The 16,478-nt window shown below is 31.7% G+C and overlaps 1 protein-coding gene across 1 annotated transcript; it reads left to right on the forward strand.

Annotated features, from left to right (window-relative positions):
- Positions 1 to 419: 419 nt before the first annotated feature.
- Positions 420 to 3,943, forward strand: LOC139501313 (G-protein coupled receptor 157-like). The gene is made up of 3 exons (XM_071290342.1): positions 420 to 911; positions 1,416 to 1,627; positions 3,259 to 3,943. Exons 1-3 carry the CDS (start codon positions 467 to 469, stop codon positions 3,628 to 3,630), a joined length of 1,029 nt encoding a protein of 342 aa, XP_071146443.1. The 5' UTR covers positions 420 to 466; the 3' UTR covers positions 3,631 to 3,943.
- The last annotated feature ends 12,535 nt before the right edge of the window (positions 3,944 to 16,478 follow it).

Consider the following 16,478-nt stretch of genomic DNA (forward strand, 5'->3'; position numbering starts at 1 on the left):
AGTATCTTAAAATAATTTTTAATATTCAAATCCTATTTATTAGAACCCAATCATAAAGGAAGAGACATAGAACCTAAAAATAAAATATAGAATAATATACAGCACAAAAACACAAAAATCAATTTGTTGGATATATCTTATTTAAATAACGATATTTTATCCATATTTTTCTATGGCGAGAATGTGACACAATAGCCAATTTTAAAAAACTTTCCAAAAGGGGATTAAATCGAACAGGGAAGTCCGTTTCCTGTAACCTTTGAATGGTGACACACACTTTAATAGTAACCAATAAACACTGCTACTTGTCTATTTGTATCTTTTTGCATAGTATCGTATTGAAGGATATCTTTTCTGATAAGATAAAAATGCATGTCAATTGATCAGTTAAGTGAATTCGTAGTGAATAAGATGTACGTGTGAATAAAGTTTATTTTAGTTACCGTTACAATTATCCGAAGCGAAAATGGAAACGGTGTCAAACGATACAATTAGATTCAACTCGATAGAACTCAACGTATCAGCTGTTATAACAACTATTAGTTCTTTGTTGTCCATATTTGGAGGTTTCGTATTAATTTGGTCATTCTATGTTGTGCCATCTACTCGCAATACTGTTCGGTTGATGTTAATTGCTTTAACATTAGCAGATATGATATCAGCATTAGGCTACTTTATGGCAAGTGTAAGATGGTTTTCTATTAGTGTGCAAAATAGCAGTAATGGTGTTCCCGAATCGGATGACTTCTGTAAAGCTCAAAGTTTTATAACGACGTTTTTGAGTATTGCGTCATTTCTGTGGACCTCATTCATTGCAACTTATCTTTTCATCTGCGTTTGGTTTTCTCGAGTTGTAGATTTATCTGGCGTAAAGTTTATATGTGTGCATGTGGTAGCTTGGGGAATACCAGGTATGTACTTTTCTGGCATATACATTTTAACGGTTAACCATTTAGATATTTCTGATCAAGAAACATGTTCAATTTTCATTGGTGTTCTTTTATATAGGTTAAAGCAGATTGATAATGAGGTCGCAATATCAATTTTATTCCAGTATATCTGAACACTCTACTTTGTAATGGATAATGAATAACTTAGACTCGGTACTCCGTTTATAATCAATTGCAAATAATGAATGACGTATTTGGCACAACTTTTGTGAATTTTGGATCCTCAATGCTCTTCAACATTGTACTTTATAACTATTTTGATCTGAGCGTCAGTGATGAGTCTTATGTGAACGAAACGGGCGTCTGGCGTATTAAACTATAATCCTTGTATCTTTGATAACTAACTATATGAACATTCTAAATTATGGTAAACACTATTAATAACTAATGCCTCTTTTCTTTGTTTTTCTGCTTGAATAATGTTTTAATAAAACACATTGGTGTTTAATTTGATACACATTTCAGGAATCATTACATCTGTAGCGTTAACAATGGGCGTTTTAGGACGAAACGAATCACTATTAGGAATAAATGGAGTGTGGTGCTGGCTAGCGGTATCGTCAAAAGATCACAACGGAATTATATGGATGATTATAGCGGGGAAAGGCTGGGAAATACTTACATATCTCATCACTGCCATACTTTATATCCTTCTAAAGGGCAAAGGATTTCTGAATGTAAGCCATATAGAAATAAACAACAGTTCTGTATAATGCAAAAAAAATTGAATTTGTGTTTTTGAAGCTTAGCAGTACTTTTAACATGGATTCATTAGAACGTGAGGTCTTTTTTACGGAAATAAAACGAATACAAAATTAAGGTATCATACCACATCTCATTATTTTCATCCAAACACTTCCAGGTTATCGAACATATATGGTGATCACCATAAATGTATATCAAAGTTATCAAAGGTACAAGGATTATAATTTAGAACGCCAGACGCGCGTTTCGTCTACATAAGACTCATCAGTGACGCTCATATCACAATATTTATAAAGTCAAACAGGTACAACGTTGAAGAGCATTGAGGATCCAAAATTCCAAAACATTTTGCCAAATACGGCTAGGGTAATCTATGGCTGAGATAACAAAATTCTTTGTTTTCGAAAAATGATATAATATAACTTTATGAAATAAACAGCCCCATAACAGGCTTGACAACTAGTGATTAAATATAACTATGAAAACCAAAATATGCCGTAAATAGATATAGGAAGATGTGGTGTGAGTGCAAATGAGACAACTCTCCATCCAAATAACAATTTATAAAAGTAAACCATTATAGGTCAATGTACGGCTTATATAGCACATTTATCACAAAAATACCACATTTTGATATGAACAAACAAAAATAAACAAAAAACTACTGAATTTGGAAAAACAGGTTTAGGGTGAATTAAAAATAGCTATTTGGTTTTGTTATTAAATATATTTAAAATCATTTGTAGGTTTCCGATGTGGACCACTTATCTTGTCAATGATTTTAATAGATTTTAGCAATCTGTAAAAATGTTAACGTTTGTGAAAATGTTTTTTTTAACTAAATGAAATAAGGGTAACAGTAAGAAAAATGGTCACTACTTACAATTATTTAAAAAAATACCAAACAATCAAAAATGCCCGAATGATCGCACCAACATAATTACATGCGAGACAAACTGCCTCTACAATAAAAAAAAACAACGTTCAGCAATAGTATACACCCGACCTCAGCATATCTACCATGCTAAAGCGTAATAATCAAGCATAATAATTTATTGTAATAAAAATTCATAATATCTAATAAAATTTGTAGATTTAGCTAACTAAGTCCTAATATTTGTAAAAAGTAACATTCGTTTATAGTGCAACATTGTTTTAACGTTAAATAAGCTACAATAAAAAATTGCTTGCTAGTCCCTCTCTGTGATTACCATTAGATAACTGTTTAAATTCCCAATCAATATAATATGAAGAGCAGATAATTACTTCGACTTCATGTATAGTCTTTTTCAAAATTGACGAACGGTTCTTTATATTGGTATGTAATCATTTTAAACGTTTCAAATTTATGAAATTATATTCGTACATCAATGTTTTTGATACACCAAAACAAATCGTATGCTTGCATCATCTTACCAAAATACAGATTTAATTAAGTCCTGAACATTTCGACATCTGTTTGTTTATTTTTATCAATACCGGTTTGAAGTACATGTTAAGATCCGACTAAATACCTATATACAGATACCCTCAGGTAAATATGCTAAATAATTGATCAGTAGGAAAAAAAGTTAGAAAAAGAATCAAATATTTATACTTCCAGAAAAACAGAAGACGGCAATTTCTATGGAATCAAATCAGTGCAGGACTTCGCAGAGAGGACGAATTATTTTGTTTTACCTGGTTGGTTCTGTATTGTCTTAGAATATGGGGAACTGTGCGATTCTTTCTAGACATTGCAAAGTTTAATAGTGGACATGTAGAAATTGCATTTCTTATGTTACAGTCATATGGTGATTGTGCGCAGGCTTTTTGGAACTTTATTTTATTTTGTGTTTGTGATCGAACTGTTCGTTCTTATATAATAAGCCGTTATCTAACTTGTGGCAACGCATCTACATTACGTAACACGCATGATGATATTCAACATATAGACAATGAAAATAGTCCATTGTTAAGAAATCCAGATTTATGAGAAGCAAAAAAGCTTAAACATATTGACACATTGACATGTTATGCCTTTCGAAACCGAAACCGAAATGAAAAGAAGAACATGCATTTCAAATGAAATGAAAACGTGTTTACACAAAGATAAAATCTTGAACTTTCTCAAACGATCACAATCATAGCATAATAAATTGTAACGACCTGCAGCAAATAAAATCGTATGTGACCTAACCTATTTGGATTCATCATTGTTATGTAATGTCGATAACACTATAATCGGGAACAGATCAACTTGAATTCGATTTATAAAAGAGAAACAAAAACAAATAAGAATTTTACAATACCGGGGCGTTCAAAAAGTATTTATTTGTGCTTCTTCTAAATAATTATGTACGTATCATTAAGTTTTGACATTTAAAAAAATTCAAAGCCTTAAAGGCTACGTTGATCGATTCAGCGCAGCGAACGAGTTCAGAAAGGCTCCAAGTCGAGTCGAGCATCTGATATTTTACAATACAAATATTCACGTCGGTGATATGTCTATGTCAATGTTATAATTTCTGGCGTCATACATTGGCGTACAGACGTACAGAGAAAATGACCGTATACGTTATGTGCACGCAAGAGGAATGCAAAAACTATAAACAATTGTTAGATGCGTGTTGCATAATTTTGAAGAACGTCAAAATGCATAGGTACACGCTTGGTGAACGCTGTAAATCAAGGAAATTTGTATGCAGCATACAAATTTTCATTAAGCTGTAGCGTTTTGTGAAGCGTACTCTGTATTTTGTTGGCTACACACACGTACGACTTACGTTACAAGCAGGTTGCACCTCGCTACAGATACGTGTGAGGCACGTTTATGGCACGTGTATACGCCTCCGGATCGTTCGACTTTGAGCTTGAACTTTAGAGCACGGATAATAGTCACAGGTACATTCGGGACACATCTTTTATATGTCAAAGGGACGTTCTTTCCTTCTTAAAAAAATGAAAACAACACGTTTATCAATTTTAATACGTCCGAAGCGCTTTTCTGGATTTACCTTTATTAGGAACGCTCAAAGCCATGAAGGTGCTATTTACTGCATCTACACACAGTTCCTAATAACACCGACAGTAAATTATATTCAAACAGTCTATCTTACAGCTGTTTTGGTGCATATAGACTTAAAATAATTAAAATATAATCTACAAATTAACAAAGCAATCTTGATAAACCTTTATCATGATCGATCAAAATCAAACATATGTCAGTCAGATACGAATAAATGATATATAAGCTATATAACCGACAGGGACATTGAGCAATAGTCAGATCATTCTAAGGTCAACATCCACCGAGAGAACTCTCAATTTATTATCTTTACAATTCTTTAATTTATTTATCAACAGCAAATTTAAGGCGTGAGAGTTCTAAATTATGCCAATGGTGAAGTTCTGAATAAGATGTCGTGATTGATTCTTGTGTCACCGTATTCATGGTATTATTTTAAATCAATCTGTTAATAATCATTTTGTGAATTTATGTCTCATTTTTTCTTTTATGCAACTTTACCTTCGTTAGCTTATCGTTCATAGTTATGTCAATCTACTCACTTTAATATATAGATAATGATTGTGGCATTTCCTACAAAAAATATCAGTTTCTTGACATAAACTTTTGCTGGAAAGTACTTTACATACATTTTTACTATGTGTCTATAAAATATTAAATTGTTCTAAACACAAAAGTTTTCTCACCTCCATAAGTATACAAGTTTCTGTTACCCCAACCATGTTTTGCCCTTCTTTTTGTGGTTCTGTGTTTGCAATTCTTGTTAGTATTGTATCTTATTTGACAATTATACATTTTGAATTTTTGCGTCAATGATGAGTCGGATATAGACGAAAAATTCTTAAGTTGTACCAAATTAACAGCCTGATATCCTTAGAGAGTTTTTTTGAATCAAGCTGTGAGATCCGTATATCGTCAAGCTGTTGGAATTCCAACGGGGTCTTATTGTGCGCCTCTTATTGCGGACCTGTTTTTGTATTGTTATGAGTTACAATATTTATTACTAAAATAAGCAAACACCCATCGACACAACATTTGATACAAAAATTTAACAATACTTTTAGATATTTGGATGATATATTGGCTCTCAATAATGAGGAATTCAGTATGTATACTAAGGAAATTTATCCTCTTGAACTTACTTTAAATAAAGTTAATACAAATAATGACCACTGCCCTTTCCTCGATCTTGATATCTATATCATTAACGGGAAGCCTAATACAAAAAATGTAGATAAAAGAGATGATTTTTCATTTTCTATCGTTAATTACCCATTTCTAGTTGGTGACGTTCCCTTTTCACCATCTTATGGTGTTTATATAGCTCAACTTGTACGCTTCGCTCGTGTATGGAACAATGTATTAGATTTTAGAGAGAGAAATTTATGTATTACTGAAAAATTAATACACTAGGGTTTTCGATATCACAAACTAGTCAAAAAATTTACTAAATTTTATCATCAATACAAGGAAATAATTCGTAAATATAACTCAACATGCATACATCTTATACGTTCAGGTATTTCACATCCAATTTTTTATGGTAATATTCTTTACAAAGCACAAACATGTCAGCATTAACCTTTAAACATACTTATTATGAAGGGATATAGTTACGATACTGTTGTCAGGTCATTAAAGATTGCATACTTTGGCTTTAATATTGATTCACTTATAGGGTCTTTGCACCGGAACTTAACACATTTATTTAAAAAAAACAGTTGTTGCATGACACAGATTATGTTCTTCTCATATATTTTATGATAGTATGATACTAAATATTACCTGATATTCATATGATGAAGACATAATCTTTCAATCAGTTTGATTGAGGTCTGAAGCTGGCATGTCAGTTAATTGCTAGTAGTCTGTTGTTATGTATGTATTATTGTCATTTTGTTTATTTTCTTTTGTTACACCTTCTGAAATCGGACTCGGACTTCTCGTGAATTGAATTTTGATGTGCGTATTGTTATGCGTTTACTTTTCTTCATTGGCTAGAGGTATAGGGGGAGGGTTGAGATCTCACAAACATGGATAACCCAGCCACAATTTTGCGCCTGTCCTAAGTCAGGAGCATCTGGCATTTGTAAGTCTTGTATAATTTTCAATTTTAGTTTCTTGTGTATAATTCGGAGTTTAGTATGACGTCCATTATCACTGAACTAGTATACTTATTTCAAGAGGCAAGCTGAAGGACGCCTCCGGGTGCAGGAGTTCTCGCTACATTGAAGACCCATTGGTGGCCTTCGGCTGTTGACTGCTCTATGATCGGGCTGTTGTCGCTTTGACACAGTCCCCATTTCCTTTCTCAATTTTACATAAATGAAAAATACCGAATGCCAAATATATCAAGTAAACTATCACTTCAGTATCTTGATAAAATGACAATAAAATATGTAAGGGTTTTTAAAAGATAATTAAACGTTGCTGTATCTATCTTGCAACGTTCAGACGTTTGTACATGTTGTGAATCATCTTTAATTGCATCGAATGCATTCTATAATTTATAACATTACAATATATTTGGTTCAAATGTGTGTTTGTAGTTACAGTACAAAACAATCTTTACAACAGGCATTAAAGAAAATCTTAGCATCCCAAACAAAATGTCAAATCCATTCTTAGCATTTACTCTTTATTTCATAATACTACGGTTATGACATGAAACAACTTTTTTTAACATATCGAAACGAGGTCACTGTAATTAGATCATGTTGAAATTTAGTAAATGTATTGCGAAGAGACAAACCAATTCAAGGTAACAAACAATACATCAGAGCGTCTACCATGTGAATGTTCACTCAGTTAAAATTCGTAATTAGGAATTAGACGTTAACAGTGCAAAAAAGCACTGCGCTAGTAAGTTAAGACACTGTATCATGTAACATGTAACTCCTAATTATCATTTATTTCACCTTATAACGATGAGTTATTGATCCTTGGGTTATTGGAGATGAGGTCAAATATAGTGTACTTTTAACCGTAAATTAACGATAAGTCTTAAAACAGATTTTCAGAAGTTCATAATATACAACTTGTATTGCATATTGTATTTACAACATATTTGTACATGTAGCAGACAAAAAATAACAAACAAACAAAAACATTGTTTTTAAATTGACGAAAAGGACACAATGGTCAGAATTAACCGCGTTAGATCCATTTACTCTTTTCATCTAATGTCTTCAGAAGTTCAGGTTATAAACAAACAAAAAGCAGTGTTTTAAAGTAGTCGAAAAAGAGAAAAATGGTTAGATTTGACCACGATTTTAAATTGACGAAAAAAAAGGAGAATAGTCAAATTAAACCACGATTTTTAATTAACGAGAAAGACGTTATAGTACGAACTAATTACGACGTTAGACCCATTTACTCTTTTCATCAACGTTCAAGTTGATGTCTTCTTGTTGAAGTCTGCATAACAGCCATTCGTATAATCACACTTAAAAATACACTAAATGTCACTGTTAACTATCGCTATTTGAAGAACTTTGCCATGTCCATCGCAAGTGTGACCTTGAATTCCACTGATGTAAGGATAGGTAGCTATTGAAATAAAACATTGTGTCGTTTATCTGTAATGATGTTCAACAAAAATAACGAAATTTTAAAATTACCTTTTAGTAAAATGTTACTTTTAATCACCGATAATTATTGTGAAGTTATGATTACAATAGAGCAATGCTTTCTGTGCACCATATTATTTGACAAATAAGTGGATTGTTATTATGAGTTGAAAAATGTTTTCAAATTTGTTTACTGTAAGTAGGTGTAAAATTTGACAACCGTCTGAGAACAATTTTGATGAAAAATATCAAAATTTCAAATATGAAACCGACTAGTTTGTATCATACACTGAATACACTGAAAGTTTAAACGCCTGTTTGAATGTTTATTTTGTGTGTGCATAGTTTTGTTTTGAATATATTGAGTGTCAGAAGAAGTCTGTTTAGGTATTTTTTCATAATTTAAACCGAGTTTGACATCGAATGATTGAGATGCCTGTAAAGACCATATTTTATTTCCTAAATTGTGTAGCGAAAAGAGTAACATGTGTCGTCATTGTTAGTGAAGTTCGTACCATACTCTAATGTTTCTGTAGCTAAGGAAAGATTAAAAGATTTAATTGACTAGTATTAAATATATACATGTTTTAAAAAATTGAAAACAAATATGTTTAATTAAAAGCAGAACACTATATATTTATAAAAACTGAATAAAGCATTAATTGAACCTAAGAGGAACAACATACCACATGTAGGCACTAAAATAAAGACAATTATTTCTGCAATCACAATTGGTGGCAAGTTTTGAAACATTGATTTGAAATTATGTTTTATGTACATAGCTGTGTCCCTTTTTTATTGAATCAAATAATCAGAGCATAACTACAATGCTTATCATCACATCTAATACGCCTGCTATTGTGGGTTAAAGGTCATTGGTTTTTCAAGAAATCGTGTTTAAAAATGATAGTCAAGTTGCAAAGGTCAAAGATAATAAAATATATATAAAAGACATCATCTATCGATATATCTCTTATCTTTTACAAAAAAAATCGTATCAGTTATGATAAATATAATTTAGTTATCAACACAAAATAGTACATAGATAGTCATTGTGTTTAATGGATAATTAGAACAATTTTTCTATAATAAATTGGTCAACATACATTTTTAAAATCAAATTAGCAAAACTACAGTTTTTGTATTTTAAGTAAAATTCCTCAACTTTACAAGTGGTATGGCCGTGATATTCGTTGATTTTATTCCTTGCAAACGGTCAGGACACAATTCGATATATCACGGCCTAAGTCATGTGTAAATTTACAACAAATCTATGGCTTCCACGAATTATTTCTGAAGTGTTTGAAAAACATCTTAATTTAAATTAACACAGCTTATGATAAGTCAATGATTATATGTCTATTATTGCATACAGTTATTTACAGATTATTGTACTGAGTTATGGTCCATTTACCCTTGAACATGTTGAAATTGTGCATTGTTTAAGTGATTGCATATAACTATTCAAATACATATTTTCGGTACATATTTCTATGGCGACAGTTTAAGATGTTTTTTGTTTTCATTAATCGGGTAAACTTCATGTATAACATTTGTTGTAAAAATCAAAATAAGCTTATTTGCGGTTTGTGTCGTTGTTCTCCTCCTATATTTAATGCGTTTCCCACAGTTTTAGTTTGTTACCCCGATTTTGCTTTTTGTTCATTGATTTATGAGTTTTGAACAGCGGTATACTACTGTTGCCTTTATTTAAAATAACAAACCGGCTATCGACATAAATATATGAGTAGCTGCCAATGAACCTTATAACGATATGTTTTGACATACTCTTGCTGCTCAAACAGCAAGACCTTGTTAAATATTCCATATCAATTTCACAAATGATACACGATGGTCTTGAAGTATAGATTCGTCATTACCTTAATTACGCGTTGTCAGTTAATGTGTCTTTGTTGGTTTTTTTTTCACTCTTGGTAATATCTTTTTGACGTGGATGGGCAACAACCAATGTATTATTAAGGTTTCAACTCCCTTAGGCAAAGTTGGCTTTAGATGAATTTGGCTATTTATTTTAGGTATTTTTGACATATTTCTTTTCAACGGTTTCTGTACATATACATCCGCGGATTTCAAATGTTTGGCTATAAATGTTCCTGATGAAGGTAAATCCAGGAGAGGCCTTCGGACAAAAGAAATTATTAAACGTGTCGTTTTTCAAAAAAAAAATCATGGCATTATCAGTTTATTTTGAACTATGAGTTTGAATGTTCCTTTTGATTCTCTAGTTTCTCTTATATTTCGATGTATTACGTGTGTGCTTTTAAAGCATATCCTTTTTTTAACAAATCGAGTGAACATTGGAACTTTGTATTGCATTATGTTATTTATTATTTGTTTGATTTTTAAAGTGCAAATATTTGTGTGTCAGATCTTATTTGGTTACATTTTATCTACTCGAGTGGACACCATATCGTATTTTATATTTCATTCTAATAATGCATTATTTAAGGAATATCAAAATTTAGTCAGTTTGTACATCTTTTATTCTTATGTTTACAATATAGAATTACAGATTAATTGATAACCTGCCAATTCAATATCTTTTATGGTGTCTAATGTTTTTTCAAATTAAAAAAAAATCTATAGTCCAATACTATGAGCTACATCAACAATTGCTGTATCAAAATTTGAAATTATGCTTGTTTAAGGTGGCTAGAGTGTTTTACACTATCTGAAATTTTTAAGTCGCAGATAACAATTAGTCTAGATCCTTATGCAGACGAAAAGATCGTTATGCAGACGGAACGCGCGTCTGGCGTACTAAATTATAATCTTGGTATCTTTGATAAATACTTAGATGAAATGTGCAAATATTTAGGTCAAGTATGTGCTAGACATGTCATGATTATACAGAAAATATTGTGTGTTTTATCATATAAGGCCTGGTTTTTTTCTATAATTTTGTTTTATTCATTTTTTCAGTATTGCCACATCAGTAGAGATAGCTCTGATAGCTTATATAAATAGGTATTAGAAAGAAAGAAGATGTGGTATGAGTGCTAAAGAAACATCTCTCAATCCAAGTCATATTTGGTAAAAGAAACCCATTATATAATAGGTCAAAGTATATAAAAAAGTCATTTTTATAATAGAAAGTGTTATGAATATTCCATTTTTAATATGTAGCACGAAAGCAAGTCTAGTAACTCATTTTTTTTTCTTTTTGATATCTTAAAACATATTAAAATCTGCTCACATTTTATCTTAAGGGCATCCGATACAGTTGCAAGGGAATTAACTCTTGGCGCGACGTAAAGCGTTCAAATTATCGCAAAACTTCACTTTGTGCGGGACGTTTTGCGTGTCATTTTCCGTTATAAGAACATGTGCTCCAATTTATGTTTCTCACGCATGCTTACTTCTACAACATTAAGATTGGTACATTTGATTCTAACAGGATAAAAGTCTAGTAAATTTTAAGACATTCAACACATTACTGTTTCTGTATTCTTCATTTTGAAGTTTCTGTAAGATCTTCAACGAACTATCGTATAGTGAGCGATCTCAAAACGACTGACCCTTTTTGTGTTAATAATATAATGCATGCCATTTCATTGTCATTCATCGTGTCATTTTAATTATCATTCATCATTCTTGATCAAATTTTGATCTTGATTCGATTATCTGACATTGTATTTCAGCGCAGAAAACCAATGATTTTTTAAAACTAATACAGAAAGTTAAAGTACATGAAGAAGTAAATGTAGGTAATAGTAAAACATTTTCGAAGTAGCCAATATATAGCTAGTCCTACACACAGATATATGTGTTATCGGTCGGATTAGTCTCGTAATAATATTGACTGTCCGGTTCAGCTAGCAAGCAACCTTTCCAAACATATTACCTACACACTCAATGCAATAAGCTGTACATGTACTACATTTACTCCGCGTTGCCGGTATTTTATCCAACAAAGGGCAATAACCAACATTGTTTCTAAAACTTTTACTAATATGTAGAGAAATGACGCATTTTCTTGATAATAATTATTTCATTATAATTACCATAGAAATACGCTTTCCAATGTTTAATCTTAAATAATCTAAATACTAGTCTGTTAGTATTGTAACGTTTTAACTGAGTTAGACATTGGATGGTCATGAATAGAATTGAATGCTTGAGAGTTCGTTATTGCACTAAAACTTGCTGTATTGGTGTTCATAATTATGATATCGTCAATTGTCTTTTTTAATTCTTTATTATTATTTTCAATTTGAAACTGAAGTTTGAAAGAACGTAGTTACAAGTATCTTGTCTTAGGGAGGGATAAATCCTACTTTGTAAAAGAACACTCTGATTCAAACAAAAAATTCTCTGAAACTGATATTATTAAGATGCTTGATTTCTTGATTGACAACATATTGGTTACGTTCGGAGGACGTGTTTTTCAAAAGACTGTCGGCATTCCAATGGGAACAAACTGTGCCCATCTACTTGCCGACTTGTTTCTTTATTATTATGAGGCTGACTTCATGCAGGAATTTCTAAAGAAGTTAGCAATATCCTTTAATTCTACTTTCTGCTATATAGATTATGTTCTTTCACTAAATAATTCAAAATTTGGTGACTATTTGGAACGCATCTATCCCATCGAGCTAGAGATAAAGGATACTACAGATACAGTTAAGTCGACCTCATATCTTGACTTACATCTAGAAATTGACAATGAGGTTCGGTTGAAAACAAACTTTTACGACACAAGAGATGATTTCAGCTTTCCAATTGTGAACTTTCCATTTCTAAGTAGCAACATTCCAGCAGCACCTGCATACGGGGTATATATCTCCCAATTGATACGATATAACCGTGCTTGCATTTCCTATCATGATTTTCTTGATAGAGGTTTGCTGCTCACAAGGAAGCTTTTAAACCAAGAGTTCCAAATGGTGAAGTTGAAGTCATTCCTTCGTAAATTTTATGGACGCCATCACGAGTTGGTTGACCGTTATGGAATAACCGTTTCACAAATGATATCGGATATGTTCCTTACGTCGTAACTACAATCCCCTTCCCTTTCATGAATGTGACCTACCAAATTAAGACTATTTACCGGATTTGTTATCAAATAAGCAACACGACGGGTGCGACATGTGGAACAGGATCTGTTTACCCTTCCGGAGCACCTGAGATCACGCCTAATTTTTTGGGTGGGGTTAGTGTTGTTTATTCTTTAGTTTTCTATGTTGTGTCATGAGTGCTGTTGTTTGTTTGTCTTTTTCATTTTTAGCCATGGCGTTGTGAGTTTGTTTTAGATTTATGAGTTTGACTGTCCCTTTGGTATCTTTCGTCCCTCTTTTTTGAACATAAGGTATAATATTTTATCATGTTTATATGCAAATAGGTTCACAGTTTGAAATCCCCCGATTAAAGAGTAAAAATGTAAGTCTATAGATCGGAGGACTGCAGAAAAATTTAAGGACATAAATATTATCACAAAAACATGACAAATATGATATTTAACGGAAAACATACCAGAATAAACATCTTCAACGAATGATCCGTGTACTTCAACTTCACAGAGTGCTAAATAATTTTGATCTTTAAGTCGTATGCGAACATTCTTCCCCACTGTGTGCTCCGGGCATGCAGCTTCTATATGCGTGATTTTTTTATTGCTGGTGATGGCAGAGAGTGACGATACTATCTTCAAACCAGGAAGTTTTATTCCGGCATGGTCTAAATACTTCAATGACAAAATTTGACAGTCGTTCAGCTGAAATAAAAAAAATCCTAGGGGGTAAATTTAACAGCCACCAGGACAAAGTGAACCAATCATCCCTTCTGTTGTACATTTTGTTTAAGATAGACACAAATCAAACTCATATAAGGCCAAATATGTAACGGTCGCTCGAGGACAACAAATAGAGCTTAAGCTAGTTTTAAAGCCATGTATAATCCTCAATTTTCAACATAATAAATGTCTGTACCATTTCAGGAATATGACATCTATTGTGCATTCGTTTGATGCGTTTGATCGTTTGATTTTGCTATTTGATTAGGCACTTTCTGTTTTAAATTTTCCTTACAGTTCGATATTTTTTGTTATTTAATCTATTGAATATTTAATATCTGATTGGAAGATATTACTGAATCTGTAAAGTTTACGCACGTTCGATTTCCTTGTAAATTCGAAACTGCCTTTCAATACCGGAGAGTGTCGGATTAGAACTCTCTATTTTAGGATTAAAAGTTTGCATAATAATACGCAGGATAAAAAAGTAATCATATATAAGTATTGCACGAAACTCCTACAATTTTGTAATGTATAAAAAAAATATCATCCTACAAAAGTCTCCATATCTTCATCCACACTCTAAATGCCCGCAATTTCATTGGTGTGTTTATAACTTTATATAGCTAACACTGCTACAGTTTTTTTTTAATTCGTTTAGAACGCGCATGTCATTTGGTAATATGTATTTACTCAATCAATGTTTCATCACTATTTTAGTGTGATGACATCATTATTATTTGCTTTTTTCTTGGAAAATGAAAATTAACTCGACAAATCTGACAAATAAGATAATCATTTTGATAACATCATCTTCAGTGTATTTTCAATAGTATCCGTGTGGTTCTTCACAAAAAGGAAACATAATAATTAAAAGAAAGCATTCATATTTATATTTACGATTCCCATTTTTAAAGAAAAAGCTGTGTGAAATGAGATGGTGAAGTCGATATAAATTGCAATTTAGTTTGGGAAATACTAATGTAAATAAAGGGAACAGTAGTAAACCACTTTTCAAAAGTGATAAATCGATTGAGAGAAAACAAATCCGGGTTACAAACTAATACCGAGTAAAACACATCAACTATAAGAAGAAAACAACGGAACATCAGAAAGATTGCTACATTCTAGTCTACAGAATCGAACTATTAGATAACAACAGCCATTTTTCTGACTTGGTTCAGGTCATGTTAGGAAAACTGGTGGGTTAAATTAGCAGTAGATCTTTAAAAAATTTGAAAATCAAAATCCGATTGAAAAAATAGCTGTAAAAAGAATATTAGTCAGCACTTCAGATGTATGTTTAGTTTTTTCATGATCCATCTATTTGTTGTTCTTTACATGGATTTTTGTGAAGTTTTGGTATCCAGCATAATGCTGGTAGATTGTTGTCAGTTTCTTTAGTGTTCAAAACAAGATAAAGAAGGCCAGATTGTGATTTGGTAAAATATCATCTATTATAAAATATGTTAAAGAATATGTAGGATTACATATACCATTTGTGCTGTTTATTCCAAGCTCCTTTGTAAAACAATTCAATAATGATTTGTACATACGAAGACAATATCAGTGGAGGTTTTATCTATTGCAACAACGATATATTCGACACGAACGAAAATAATATAAAACATCAACAACCTCAAGATTCCTAAATCAATAAGAAACCATTGTGCCCATGGTACATCGTAGTTACTAAATTCGATTCTAAATGCATTATCAAATAATTTTGATGCATTCAAACAAAGTGTCCTATTATTATATAATGAATCATATATGAGAAAAAGGGATACATTCAAAAAACGATAATATTTTAAGAATTGGAAATCAATATTAGAAAATGAATGTTTTCTAAAAGAATTTAAAAGTACGTATAGACATTCTAATGATATGATAATAAAAACGAAATATATATATATTTGTAAACAAATAAACAGTCTTTTATAAATGAAGAAAAAAGATCCATTCTCGCGAAATCAATAAACTTGCGACAAAGTGATATATATTGACACATGATATGAACAAATGAACACATTGAACTCATTATGAAACGAATATGCATCTTTTTCAGTCAGACTTCATTTAGGAGCTACTCACAAAAACAAATATCACTTCAGTTGAACGTTATAACCTCATTTATTCGAAATGACAAAATCGATCCGCCTCGACTTCTTATATAAGAGAGGGGCGAAAGAAACCAGAGATCGAACATAATATACCATCAGAAAAAGTTGTCTTCTTTATACCCTTTCGTACATCTGGATAAATAACAATGACAAAAAGTTCGGAAACTAAAGTTATGGACACAAGACAAAAATCACAAATTGCATATGATCTGGTTGACAGCATCTAAAGGCAACTGTCCGTCTTCACAATGAGAGAAACATAAACCATACAATCGGCAACATTAACCATATAATCGCTATAAAAGACATCTACATTCAACTATGAAATGATCCAATTAAGAATACAAACTGGCTTATTCATTAATTCATAAC

This window comes from Mytilus edulis, chromosome 13 (genome assembly GCF_963676685.1).
Source record: "Mytilus edulis chromosome 13, xbMytEdul2.2, whole genome shotgun sequence".
NCBI classification, from domain to species: Eukaryota; Metazoa; Mollusca; class Bivalvia; order Mytilida; family Mytilidae; genus Mytilus; species Mytilus edulis.